Source organism: Fragaria vesca, linkage group LG1 (assembly GCF_000184155.1).
Source record: "Fragaria vesca subsp. vesca linkage group LG1, FraVesHawaii_1.0, whole genome shotgun sequence".
NCBI lineage: Eukaryota > Viridiplantae > Streptophyta > Magnoliopsida > Rosales > Rosaceae > Fragaria > Fragaria vesca.
In genome coordinates, this window is record NC_020491.1 from 9824094 (window position 1) to 9837570 (window position 13477).

Consider the following 13477-nt stretch of genomic DNA (forward strand, 5'->3'; position numbering starts at 1 on the left):
TGGAAAATGGTTGTCCAAACTCCAAAGCCTGAACTGAAGTTTGACAAAGCTTACAACACTGGGTTTAGTGATAATTAATGGGTGTGATCAAAAGAGAGGAATATTTGTGTAGAAATAGGATTGTGGTGGTTGGGTAATTGAATTTGGGATCTGGGAACCTGATGTTCCAAGTTGTGTGAATGAGAATTTTTTCGAACAGGAATTGAGAATCACATTTTGAAGGCAAATATTTTTGGGTCCACTTGCATGTCATGTTCTCAGGGCTTTCCTTTTCCCTTTGAGACTAGAGAGTTGAGAGTTTGAGGTATTCTTTTGCCTGTGCCCCGCTCAGAGACTTATCATGTACAATAGACAACAACCATGCTTAAAGTTTTTAATTGCCTAAACTATGATAAATGCTTTTCTCACCCAAATAATTTATCTTGGATGAACTCATGAAAGTCTGAAATACTGAAACTAATAAATAATTCTTAAAAGTTACTTTCAGAATTTATTTTTTAGATTTTAATAAAATCAAATAGGGAACATCAATGGAACAATGCTTACAAAATCTCTGTAGTCAGCATAGTCTCATGAGCTATGGAAATTTATCAAGAAGAGTTGTTATAATCTGCACATCATATCTACATTACAAATTTTCCAGACCAGGAACAAATGCTTGCAATGTGGTTAAGCAGAAAATGGATTGGGCTAGGAAAGCCCAAGTTTCTTTCAATGGGAGGGGCCCAAGTGCTGAGGGCAATTCCGTCATTCCAGAAAATGCTGGAACTGGATAACAAAGTTCCATCCTTTTCTGCTCTCCTCATCGTCAAGAGGAGCAAAAGGGTTCACAGAGTCAGCTGATGCTCTCAAGCTCTTAACAATGGCTTCCCCTATCACTTCCTCTTTCCAAACCAGGTCTCACATCCCAAACCTTCTCTTTACTACCTCACTCTATCTACTGTACTTCATGTCTAATTGTACTTTTCTCTTCTGCAATTCAAACCATTATTACTGTTTCCTTATCTTTTGGCCCATATCACATTGCACAAGGTTCATTCTTTATTTGTGGGTCACAATATTTGCCTGATTATTTGGGAAAGTTGGAGTCTTTATTGCTTTTCGAAACCTTTTCGACTAGATTGTAGTGGCATAAGAGATTGTATTCATGGAGGATTTGATTTTAAGTTTGGCTAAGCTAATCTTTGTTTAGATTTTACGGGAAATTAACAGCCTTGTCAACAAATGCATCTTACACAAGTACTTATGTTTATGAAGAACTGTTTATGAGTGTTTAGTTAGTATTGTAATGTAACTGTTGTGGAGTGTGTTTGATTTTCTGAACAACTGTTTTGGTGTTATGTTTTCAGTAATTTGCGGTCGGCCTTTTTGGGTGAAAGAAAAGGTTTCACTGTTTACAGTGCTCCTGCAACTAATGTGGGATTTTTGAAGAAGGCTGTGGAATGTAAGGAATCGAGAATTGGGAAGCAGCCAATTGAAGTGCCGGCCAATGTGACACTGAAATTGGAAGGCCAGTCTCTGGAAGTAAAGGGTCCTTTGGGGCAGCTCTCGATGATTTTACCACGAGAAGTTGTGGTGGAGAAGCAGGAATCTGGGGTTCTGAAGGTCAGGAAAGCTATGGAGACTAGACGGGCCAATCAAATGCATGGCCTTTTCAGGTAAAGTTTCTTCCATTTTTCAGCAATGCTCTTCCAAATGAGATTAGTCTTTTCAATTTGTCGTAGTTTTTTATTTTTTTTATTTTTTTTATTTTTTATAAATGTGTTCTCTGGTGATCTCTCAAATATAAGGATATTCAGTCTTTTAAAGAAAAGGTATGAGAGATGGGAAATAGATAGAGTTTTGGTATTGTAATATTCTAATGTGTCATTGGACCTCGCTTTCCGATATCATAGGTAGTATGGTTAACAAAGGATGAAAGGAATACTGATATGGATTGTAGTTGGGTAGGACCGTAGGAGAGTGGGTAATTCAAATACAACTATATGGGTATCCGCATGTCCGAGTAATGTAGTTGTTGCCTTGAATGACACCAGCAGTTCTTTGATTTGCTGTTATTTAAGAGGATTTTCATATTTGTTAATACCCTTGATTGTCTTGTCATAGTGTCTATACCTGATTTTAAAGGAGAAGAATGATTTAGCCATGTTAAGACACATAAATGTCCAATTTCAGATTTGTCAAAGGTTGTCAAATATCTCTAACCCTTCAGTGCCTGTTTGAATAATTTTCTCAGGACACTTACAGACAATATGGTGGTGGGAGTATCCAAAGGATTTGAGAAGAGGCTACAATTGATTGGTGTTGGTTATCGAGCAACATTGGAAGGAAGGATCTTGGTATTGAGTCTTGGGTTCTCCCATCCAGTTAGGATGGATATTCCTGATGGCATACAAGTGAAGGTGGAAGAAAACACCAGAATCATAGTTAGCGGATATGACAAGAGTGAAATTGGCCAGTTTGCTGCTTCCATCAGGAAATGGAGACCACCAGAGCCATACAAAGGTAAGGGTGTGAAATATGCTGATGAAATTGTAAGAAGAAAGGAGGGAAAAGCAGGAAAGAAGAAGTAATATTTTCCTTTCCTTGGCAATGGTTTATTTTTGTATTCTCACATTTGTGCTTGTCAATATGTATCAGAATTATTGAGATTATTGTTAGTTGTTGTTCATTCTTCTGGTATTCTGCTTGTTAGTCCACTGTAGCTTGTAATACATGAGACTTTGATCATGCACAATGAGAGATAAATATTATGAATACAGTACTGCGCCATTCCCTATTCTCAAGTCCATTTAATTTTTCTACAATACTAAATATTTAGAATTCGACAGGTAATGATGAGGCATGTAAGTTGCTCATATAGAATAAACATCCACACAAGAGTGGATGGACCTGAGGCAGGAGTTTTCCAGTAGATTATTGCCCTTCAAAATTGAAGGTTCATTAATCCTTACTGATATTGATATTTGCATTACTAAATAGTACTAGGTAGTGGACGGTGCTGCTACCCTAGTTCTACGAAGGTGTCACGGGATCACAAAGGAAACGCTGTGTAGACTGTAAAAACCACCATTTGACAGCTCTATCATCTCCATCATTTCCTGTTTTCAACTCCCAGAGAGGAATATAGCACCGGCCAAGATGCAAGACGCGCATATACGCCCCAGGCACACGCCTACTCGGATCTTATCGGTTTTCCGGCCACCTGTGACCCCCAATTTTTTTCGTATTTATTCAAGTCCAATGAAATGGCACTTGCATCATATCTCTGATGCTAGTTCTACTGTCCCATATTAATTCATTATTCTGGTTTCCATTAGGATTTAGGAAACTCAGATCCCATGTCCCAACGGACTCGGACACGCGAACTTATCCTAATTGATAAGTTGGACGGGTTCTCAAGTAATCCATGTATTACTGGGAAAGTTGGCTCTTGATATTATATAACAAAAACAGTCCCCCATGCTGTAGTTGTTGCATAGAACGGTTTTGGGTGATAATTAGTACATAAATGTATAGTATGATCAAGCGTAGGAATACCTTGTCAAGGAGACATTCGAGTATTAGGTCCCATGGCCATGGAGCCAGCATGGATGATAGGGGATGGACTCTACTCCACATCGGTTGCCGCAAGGGTGATCTCAAAGAGGTGAAGCGGCTTCTCGACGAGGGCATACTAGATGTGAATGTGGCTACATGTGGTGGTCACAAATCTAGAGGGGTCACCCCTCTTCACCTCGCCGCAGAAGGTGGCCATGTTGAAGTCATGGATGAGTTGCTTCATCGTGGGGCTAACATAGATGCTAGAACTAACCGGTTGGGCGGTGCTTGCGGCTGGACTCCTCTTCACAATGCGGCGAAAGAGAGGAGGAGGGAGGCAGTGAAGTTTCTGGTGGAGAATGGGGCGTTCTTGCCTGATGACATGCATGATTGTAGGTTTAACCCTCCACTGCATTACTGCCATGGTCTCCAGTGGGCTTACGAGGAGATGAAGCGGCTTCCGCTACAAACCTCATCGTCAGGGAAGAGCTCTTGCACATCTGAAACCTGATGCTGCTTTAATTTGTTAATTTGGTGAAACACCGGTGTTGTTGTAGCTGCCCTCTTTGGGTTCACCATATTAAAATTGGATGTTATTTTGCTGCACTGGGATGTAATGACAAGTTATTTGTGTAGCAATGTTTTCATCTTCAAGTGTTCAAGATTGTAATCAAATTTGTTCAAAAATGAAAGAACATATATATTGTGTCAATTGAAATATTTTAGAGAAATTAATTTATTCTTGTTACTCATAAACATAAGATTAGCGCATAACGAAATTAAAATATTCAAGCGGAATGATTAATAAGTAAATCATTTTGACATACCATTATTTTGAACATTCAAGCGAAATTGTGCCCTATCATTACTGTGGTCTACACACCATCTTCTACACCTTTGTCACTACCACCCTAACCACCTCCACCGTCACCACCTTCTCCATATGTACACTCTTTAGCGCACATACAACGTTGACAAAAGCCTTTACATTGGCTTTAATTCATAATTCATGTAATTTTCAATGTCCAATTTAATCTCTAAACCTCATTTTGATGTAGAACTACAATCCCGAATTTCTTTTGGCCATTCAACTTTATGTTTTCTTTCTTTCAATATTGGCTTATATTATTTCTTTTGGCCCTTTTCTTTCAAGTTTGCATTGTATTTTGTTTCCTCACATATCTGATGAAAAACACTGGGAATCATATACAACCGATGTTGGGTCGAACAACCCCAGAAGCCCAACTCTGATTCTAGGTCAAACACAAGAAGCCCAAATCCGTCATTCCAGTATCCGCTTCTCTCAAATATAAAACCCGCCATCTGAAAATTTTGAAACACAGCTGAAAAAGTTGGTTGCCGCCTAAAAAAAACATTCTCATTGGTCGACTTTACCAGCACGCGGATCACCATCCAAAAATTTCCAAAACCCTCCCAAAATTTCAAACCTTTCAAACCTCACCGCTTCTCTTCACCACTATAAATACACCCTCCAATTCACCCCCAAATCCACAAATTGAAAACCTAGAACCCTAGTCATTTCCAGATCTCAGACATGGCACGTACCAAGCAGACTGCTCGGAAATCCACCGGAGGCAAGGCGCCGAGGAAGCAGCTGGCCACCAAGGCTGCCCGGAAGTCGGCTCCGGCGACCGGAGGAGTGAAGAAGCCCCACAGGTTCAGGCCGGGAACCGTGGCGCTGAGGGAGATCAGGAAGTACCAGAAGAGCACGGAGCTTCTGATCCGCAAGCTGCCGTTCCAGAGGCTTGTGAGGGAGATTGCTCAGGATTTCAAGACTGATCTCAGGTTCCAGAGCAGCGCTGTTGCCGCGCTTCAGGAGGCGGCGGAGGCTTACCTTGTGGGTCTGTTTGAGGACACTAACCTCTGTGCAATTCACGCCAAGAGGGTCACCATTATGCCCAAGGACATTCAGCTTGCCAGGAGAATTAGAGGCGAAAGGGCGTAGGAAAACCCATTGCTTTGTTGTTTAAGAGAATCATGAATTACCTATGGTTGTATATCTTTTTAGCTTTCGGCAATCTTAATGAGAAGGTGTTTCTGTTTTGTGAAAATTGCATGTTTTGGTTGTGTCTTGTTTTGTTTTTGTCATATGTGCTGAATCTGATTGAAAACCCAAATTATAATTTTCTTCAGCACAACCTTCAGTGAAGAACAGAATAAAAAATTGGGGAAACTTGTATTTGCTGATAGAACTAATTCAATGAACTAGTCTTTGCTGTCTTCCTGAGAGCTCTAACCGCAATCACAATGGCTACAATTGCGCATTTCTTGACCTTAAATATGTAATTCATGGCTTTGATACAATGTTCAAATAGCAGTCACAAGTTAAAATTTGAAACTCCTTGCTATTCGCAACCAACTAACCATTTAGAGAAGCCAGACCCCAAAACTATACACATCATTTGTTTCAGACACAGGTGCAGGCCTGAACCAATCAGGTGCAACAATCAACATGTTCAACACAGGTCACTGCAAAGACTTGCAGAAGGTGTAATCCTGTATTTTCTCATTTTCTGCTTAATTTTGATATCAATGACAGAAAGAGAGGAAGCAATCTTCAATGGCTCGGACCTTCTTCCTCATCAGTTTGTATGTAGTGGTTTCTTGAAATTGATCCAAGTAACTTGTATGTACAACTCGTATGTTGTATCACATATTTTGTGATAGTGTCATCAATCTTCAATGGCTCGCATCTTCTTCTTCAACAGTTTGTATGTGGTGGTTTATGAGAGGATCCAGGTCCCAGAATTATGTCATTATGCATCCAATAAACAGATTGGAGCGGTACATGGGTACGTTGAATCACATATTTTGAGAAAGTGTCATCAATCTTCAATGGCTCGCATCTTCTTCTCAACAATTTGTATGTGGTGGTTTCCTGAAATTAATCCAAGTGAGTAACTAGTACCGAGTATTATAAGAGTGAAACTACACTAACATTAATAATACATTAAGCTTCAAGTTCACAAAATAACAACAAAATAACCATCACTTCACCAGATAAAAAAAGTACATATATGTAATGTATTCCTTAGATTTTGGTCTGACAATTAGGAAACATTAAAACTACCTAATGACAGGAAGAATGAAAGAAAGAAAGAAAGAACTCACAGCAATCAGGTTGTAATGGAAGGTCCCCGACAAAATCAAATACCTATGCCATGAATGAGCTACACAACCAAAAAAGGAAAGAAAAAATAATAATCAGTCACATTTACCGTGAGGTTAGCTATAACATGCAGATTTAGACTAGAACTAGTAATTAAAATGAACAATTGGTTATTTTAATGAGAAATAAAGTACCTGGCGGAAGTATCTCCAAGCTTCCCATTCGGTTAAAGTCCCTACTCTTTCTTCAAGATAGTCAAGCAAACTACCACCCTCCATCCATTCCATCACAATATATGCATATATTTTAGACATCTACCCCTCATAACAAGTCATCACATTTGAGTGCTTCAAATGCTGTGCCACAAAAATCTCTCTTTGTACTATATAAATGTTTTATAGAATTAGATAAGTGCCGTTTAACTACTATGCATTATAAAATATAATCATTATAGTGTTTATTAACGAGAAATCATGATTTAGCTAACCTCTCTTCTTAAACTTCTCTAGAGCCCCATGATTAATTTTTGGAAATCCTTTGAATGACAATATTTTTATTCCCACGGTTTGTCCAGTTGCAACATGTATGCATTTCTTGACCTTGGCAGTAGAACCCCTGGCAACTGTCTTACCAAACTGGTAACCTTGCAATTTGGAGCCATTTTTTCTGTACAAAGTAAGAGAGAGAAAAAAACACACACAATAAATGGAGGAAAGTTGCAGCTAAATGGAGGTATTCACAATAAACTTGCTAGGCATCGTATTGTGTCTATAGCTAATAGGGAACCAAGTTTGACTAACTTAAAGCGGGCGACGAGATATCAGCATGATGTTCCATTCCTTATTAGAGCCTATGTACTGGAGTTTTTCATAAGCAGCACATCTTGACTGTATGTGTGTAGCTGGGAGGTTCTATAATCAAGGAAGAAAAACATTTGCATCCTACTTGAAGGTTTTATCCAGAGAATATAAACCCTACTTCAAGTTCTTACGCTGAGAAGCTACCTCATAGCTTTTTCTTTGCAGCTAAAAGTGCTGCAACCACTTGGACTTACCCTTTACAAAACAGTTTCCCCTTTGAAAGGTTTTGTGCTTTCTCTCATATGTTTTCCCTCAGTCCTACTGTTTTTCAAGCATCCATGGCCTCTATAGACCTCAAAACTCCGCTTGAAAGCCATTTTTACAAGTTCATAGCTCAACAAGCACTTTCCTAGTATCAATTATCATACAATCTATCATGTATAATAAAATCTCAGATTCCTTTTCTTCAATCAACTCTACAAAAACTCAAAATTCACATACCATGTATACTAGGCTAAAAAATAACAGGCAGGAGTGATCTAGGGGTGGCGATCCAAAGAATGCAACTGTTTGCGATAGAAAGTGGAATTTTAAGAATATTGAGGTTCAAAACTCACCTCTGTGTGTTTGTCATTCGAAGTATGAGGTCACCTGCAACTGGTGTGGCAGGAATGCAGAATCGGAAAATCAGAAAATAGCACAGCAAAACCAAATTTCACAAACAAAAACCACAAAATACAAAAAGTAGAAATTTATATAAGATTCAAGGCATATAGGTTTACCTTGTTCTGCAACTCGATTATTCTGCCAGTACGACCTACTCGACTTGATGCAAAAACTCTTCTTTTCTTTCCAATCCCTCCCATCCCAAAACCATTCTGAATTAAAACAGCAAGCAACGAGCTCATGGCGATATTCTGAACGCCACCAGCCTGGCGTCCAGTGGTGGAAGGAAGGCGACGGAATCCGCCTGCGTCTCGTCCGGGTCGGGTCGACCAAAAAACTGGGCATTTCAGTTGGCGGCCGAGAAAATGAAGAACCCGAAAACCTAGGATTCCCCTTAAATAAGCTGGGTGATAAAAAGACGTATTTACCCCTGAACTGATTTTCACTAGCTGTAACTTCTTTGAGTTCTACGAAAGCGTGTTCACGAACTTGATTTAACGTGTTCTAAAAGCTCAAAAAAAGGTAATAATTAAAGAAGTTTTTTTTATAAAATTGGGAATGAAAGAGAAAATTAAATAATAATCGTTTACGGTCCAAATGACGGCAAACATGTAAATTTTGGTCTAGAATGTTACAACTAGAGCATCAAATGTATAAGGTGATCTTTAGATTCCTTGGCTTGGAGGTTGTATGATCTTTTCGATCAATAAAATTTTCTCTATTATTTCAAGAAAAAAAAAAAAAAAAAAAACCTCTAAACCTACTATTAAGATATAAAATATCAAAATTGGTGTGCTATTGTCAACGAGCCAAAAGAATATAGTGACTCAAGTGAAAATTTTGTATTTAGGATCAAATATATTCAAAATTGACCAACAAGAACCAAGCTAAGAGTTCGATGTTGATGTATAGTGGATGAGTCTAGTTCAAGAGACACCTTATTTGATACAATTTTTTACACTAATTTTCATTCCTTAGATTTAAATTGATCTAATAGTTGATATTAATCGAGAGTATGATTTAGCAAGTGACATGGAAATACTCTTATTTACCAATCAAAAAGTTATTATATTTAGGAAAATGAAATTCATTTTCTATAGAAAATCAAAGATTTTTTTTTACATGATTGAAAAGCATAAGAACACCCGTATCTGATAGCTGATTAATGAACGGAATAGAATTAAAAGTCTTGATAAGTAGTAAAACTAGTTTACCTCCTTCATCCAGTCCGTTCGGATTGTGATCCATAATAGAATGATTGTTTGCATCAACGTACTTGCCATTATCCCTAACCATATTCCCTATACAATATGCATGAAACACAGTCAATAACGTAGTAGCAAAATACCAAATTTGGTAAAATTTTAGTTTACGTAGAAAATAACAGTAAACCAAATTTGCTTAACACATTATCACTAATGTAAAATCTAACTGTCTAAGTAACTCGAACTGGCATTACCATAGCACCAAAGTCGAAGTAAAATCCAAGAAGGGCACCGAGCTTGCCATCCATACCCAACAGCAACACCGGACAAGACTGGCTGAACTCCATTAAGGAGGAGGGTGAGGGCAAGCAGAGGAGTGAGATCTGAGACAGCTGCGGCCACGGCTTCACCCTCCATGAAGGCGTAGCTGATAACGTTTAAATAAGAACAACTATGGCTGCGATGACGGAAATGATGAAGGAGATCGTAGTCACGACCACCACGGAAAATGCTGTGGACTTGGGATTCCCGGCTCCAAGCTCATTGCTTACTCTCACACTGCATATACATGATCGCAGAACGTACCCATCAGTACGTAACAACAGTAATGCTAAAATAGTTATATACCTCATATGTTATGTCTGAGCTAGCTAGCTAGCTAACTCATATATATACAACATTATTCACTGACCTTGCAGCTGCATTTAACCTGATTGAGATCATGAACACCCATCCTGATATCGTCGTGCTGCATTCATCAATTAGTCATATGTCATATATATCAATATATGAATACATACATTATATGGTTCATAGAGTTTTGACTGTCATATATATACACACACCTGTATATATATCATGATTAATTACATACACTATGTGGTACTATAGAGTTTGGCATGTAATAGAGTATTATGGAATTTTTCATGTACCAGATCACAGACGATAATTGTATTAGGTTATGAATACCAAATACAACTCTTCTCTAGTTCTCTTAGTTTTCTGAAAGAAGGTACCTGATGAATAAAGGGAAATACCAGAAGAGTACGGAGCTTCTGATCCACAAGTTGCCGTTCCAGAGGCTTGTGAGGGAGATTGCTCATGACTTCAAGACTGATCTCCGGTTCCAAAGCAGCGCCGTGGCCGCGCTTCAGGAGGCGGCGGAGGCTTACCTTGTGGGTCTGTTTGAGGACACTAACCTCTGTGCAATTCACGCCAAGAGGGTCACCATTATGCCCAAGGATATTCAGCTTGCCAGGAGAACCAGAGGCGAAAGGGCTTAGGAAAACCACCAGATCCCATTGCTTTGTTCTTTAAGAGAATACCTATGGTTGTATATCTTTTTGGTTTTGGAAATCTTAATGAGAAGGTGTTTCTGTTTTGTGAAAATTACATGTTTTAGTTCATCGCATGTGCTGAATCCGGATCGAAAACCCAAATTATAGTTTCTACTTCAGCGTAACCTTAAGTTAAGAGAAGAGTATAAATTGGGGAAACTTTTATCTGCTGATGGAACTAACTGGTTGAACTACTACCTGAAGTATTAACATAACATTCTTTGTAGTGTGTTACAGTCCTTCCTGGAGGCTCTTACCAAATGGCTATAACTGCGAATATCTTGACCTTAAACATGCGATTCATGCCTTTGATATTATGTTCATATAGCAGTCACCAGTTATAATTTGAAACTCCTTGTTCTTCGCAACCAACTAGCCATACACCAAAACTAATCACATCAACTGTTTCACACACAGGTGCAGGCCTGAACCAATCAGCTGCAACAATCAACATGTTCAATACAAGGTCACTGCCAAGACTTGCAGGAGACGTGTATTTGCTGCTTAATACTCACATATTTTGAGAAAGTGTCATCAATCTTCGATGGCTTGCATCTTCTTCTTCAACAGTTTGTATGTAGTGGCTTCTTGAAATTGATCCAAGTAACTTGTATGTACAACTCGTAAGTTGTATCACATATTTTGAGAAAGTGTCATCGATCTTGCATCTTCTTTTTCAACAGTTTGTATGTAGTGCCTTCTTGAAATTGATCCAAGTAACTTGTATGTACAACTTGTAAGTTGTATCACATATTTTGAGAAAGTGTCATCAATCTTCAATGGCTCGCATCTTCTTCTTCAACAGTTTGTATGTAGTGGCTTCCTGAAATTGATCCAAGTAACTTGTATGTCCAACTCATATGTTGTATCACATATTTTGAGAAAGTGTCATCTTCAATGGCTCGCATCTTCTTCTTCAACAGCTTGTATGTAATGGTTTCCTGAAATTAATCCAAGTAACTATTATAAGAGTGAACCTACACTAATATTAATATCACACTTAAGCTTGAAGTTTGCAAACTGTAACAAAATAACAATAAAATAACCATCACTTCACCAGAATAGAAAGGACATATGTGCATTCTATTCCTTCACCTTTGGTCTGAGAAGTAATAAACGTTCAAACTATCCAATAACAAGGAAGAAAGAAATAAATGAAAAAAGGGTATTTTCCAACATGTTTTTAAAGGTGAGTATAGACATTCATATTTAGGGGGATGTAGTAGCAGAGGATATATAAAGAATTGAACAGCTACTTTTTTACATCTAAATCACAATACAACATAAAAAGGCTTTCGCTTTCTTTCACATATGTTTTCCCTTGGTCCTATTGTTTTTCAAGCATCCATGGCCTCTATAAGATGACCTCAAAATTCTGCCTGAAAGCCACCTTTACAAGTTCATAGCTCAACAAACACTTTCCTAGTATCATTTATCATACAATCTCAGATTCCTTATCTACAATCAACTCTACAAAAACTCAAAAGTCACATGCCATGTATAGTACGCTAAAAAATTATACAGGAGGAGTGATCTAGGGGCAGCAATCCAAAGAATGCAACTGTTTGCTGAAGAAAGTGGGAACTTTAAGATGATTGAGTTGCAAAACTCACCTCTGTGTGTTTCCCTTGATAAGAGACTGAATAAGATCTTCTCTATCACATTTCATTTTGTTGACAGTCTCCAACAAGATGTCGTTGCCAATACCCTGAGAGCATATACACCCATAAGAACATATGTATACAATAAAAAAAGAAAAAACTCCAAAAAACTCCAAAGCAAGCATGAATACAAAATAAAAGTGAACAATAAAATAAAGAATCTGAAATAATAAGCATCTCACCTTGGAAGCCTGTAGAAATCTGTTCCGCAATTAGTACTTAATGTCAAATCATCAATTAGGTAATTGCTAATACCAAAATCTGCTATTTTCAGATATTGTTTTGTTTCACATCCCGATGGACCAATAGGAGTTTGTGGCAATAATTTATGCTATGAATGAGCTACACAACAAAAGAATGAAAAGAAAATATAATAATCAGTGAGATATAATGTGAGTTTAGCTAACATGCACAATTAGACTAAACCAGTACTAAAATAGGCAATTGGTTAATTTAAAAAGAAATAAATTACCTGGCGGAAGTATTTTCGAGCTTCTCCTTCACTTAATGTTCCTCTTTCTGCGAAATTAGGCAGTTGCCACGGTCTGTCCAGTTGCAATATGTATGCATTTTTTCACCTTGGCACCATAACCTTTCGCATCATGAGGATCATTTAACAACATTTGATCAAACTCTTTTTTTCTTTCCAATCCCTCCCATCCCAAAATGATTCTAAATTGCTTGTTGGAGTCCAACCTTAACACCAAGCCTCAAACTCTCGATGCCCAGCCTCAAACTCTCAATGGTTTCGATGGATGCCCACTCGATTTCTCAATTCCAGTCGCCGTTTTGTTCATGTGGTAGAGACTAAAGAGGCTGAGAGTCTGGGGCGACTGGACGAAAGTGTGAGAGTGACTTTAGTCGTTAGGTTTAAGTTTGACCAATAATCCCATGTGGAGTTCCTACCATATTGGTGTAGGACTGATAGAATGTCCAATAACATAATGACACGTAACCATGTCGGTTTTTGGGGCTAAAGATTTTCTTCCATTTTACAAATCGGGAACCGACGGGTACTATGTAGAATCGGACCACCGGTTTTTTCTTTGGTCCGGGTTTATGCCTAACCTTAGCAAGAACAACCTTATTTATGAAAGTTAATAAGTTATATCTAACAGTTTCCCTATTTTCTTGAACT

The 13477-nt window shown here is 38.2% G+C and overlaps 3 protein-coding genes and 1 non-coding gene across 4 annotated transcripts; 3 read left to right on the forward strand and 1 right to left on the reverse strand.

The window, feature by feature from the left end:
• Nucleotides 1-810: 810 nt before the first annotated feature.
• LOC101315274 (50S ribosomal protein L6, chloroplastic-like) lies at nt 811-2790 on the forward strand. The gene is made up of 3 exons (XM_004287894.1): nt 811-897; nt 1350-1658; nt 2237-2790. The coding sequence occupies exons 1-3, from the start codon at nt 863-865 to the stop codon at nt 2571-2573; spliced, it is 681 nt and encodes a 226-aa protein (XP_004287942.1). The 5' UTR covers nt 811-862; the 3' UTR covers nt 2574-2790.
• Nucleotides 2791-3511: 721 nt separating this feature from the next.
• On the forward strand, nt 3512-4051 carry LOC101298263 (ankyrin-2-like). Its single transcript, XM_004289117.1, has one exon. It carries the CDS (start codon nt 3512-3514, stop codon nt 4049-4051), a length of 540 nt encoding a protein of 179 aa, XP_004289165.1.
• Nucleotides 4052-5095: 1044 nt separating this feature from the next.
• Nucleotides 5096-10624, forward strand: LOC101298551 (histone H3.2-like). The gene is made up of 2 exons (XM_004289118.1): nt 5096-5502; nt 10354-10624. The coding sequence occupies exons 1-2, from the start codon at nt 5096-5098 to the stop codon at nt 10622-10624; spliced, it is 678 nt and encodes a 225-aa protein (XP_004289166.1).
• Nucleotides 10625-11548: 924 nt separating this feature from the next.
• LOC101291087 lies at nt 11549-12966 on the reverse strand. Its single transcript, XR_183714.1, has 4 exons — nt 12812-12966; nt 12522-12681; nt 12292-12386; nt 11549-11619 (listed from the first exon to the last, which is right to left on the reverse strand). It is a non-coding gene; the product is annotated as an uncharacterized LOC101291087 (transcript).
• Between the last annotated feature and the right edge of the window lie 511 nt (nt 12967-13477).

Excerpts from the sequence above, each read along its gene's own strand:
- LOC101315274 (XM_004287894.1), top strand. The coding sequence starts at position 863 with ATGGCTTCCCCTATCACTTCCTCTTTCCAAACCAG. Across the intron at positions 898-1,349 it reads ACTTCCTCTTTCCAAACCAG|TAATTTGCGGTCGGCCTTTT; the intron begins GTCTCACATCCC and ends TTATGTTTTCAG. Across the intron at positions 1,659-2,236 it reads CAAATGCATGGCCTTTTCAG|GACACTTACAGACAATATGG; the intron begins GTAAAGTTTCTT and ends TAATTTTCTCAG.
- LOC101298263 (XM_004289117.1), top strand. The coding sequence starts at position 3,512 with ATGTATAGTATGATCAAGCGTAGGAATACCTTGTCAAGGAGACATTCG.
- LOC101298551 (XM_004289118.1), top strand. The coding sequence starts at position 5,096 with ATGGCACGTACCAAGCAGACTGCTCGGAAATCCACCGGAGGCAAGGCG. Across the intron at positions 5,503-10,353 it reads AGAATTAGAGGCGAAAGGGC|GTACCTGATGAATAAAGGGA; the intron begins GTAGGAAAACCC and ends TTCTGAAAGAAG.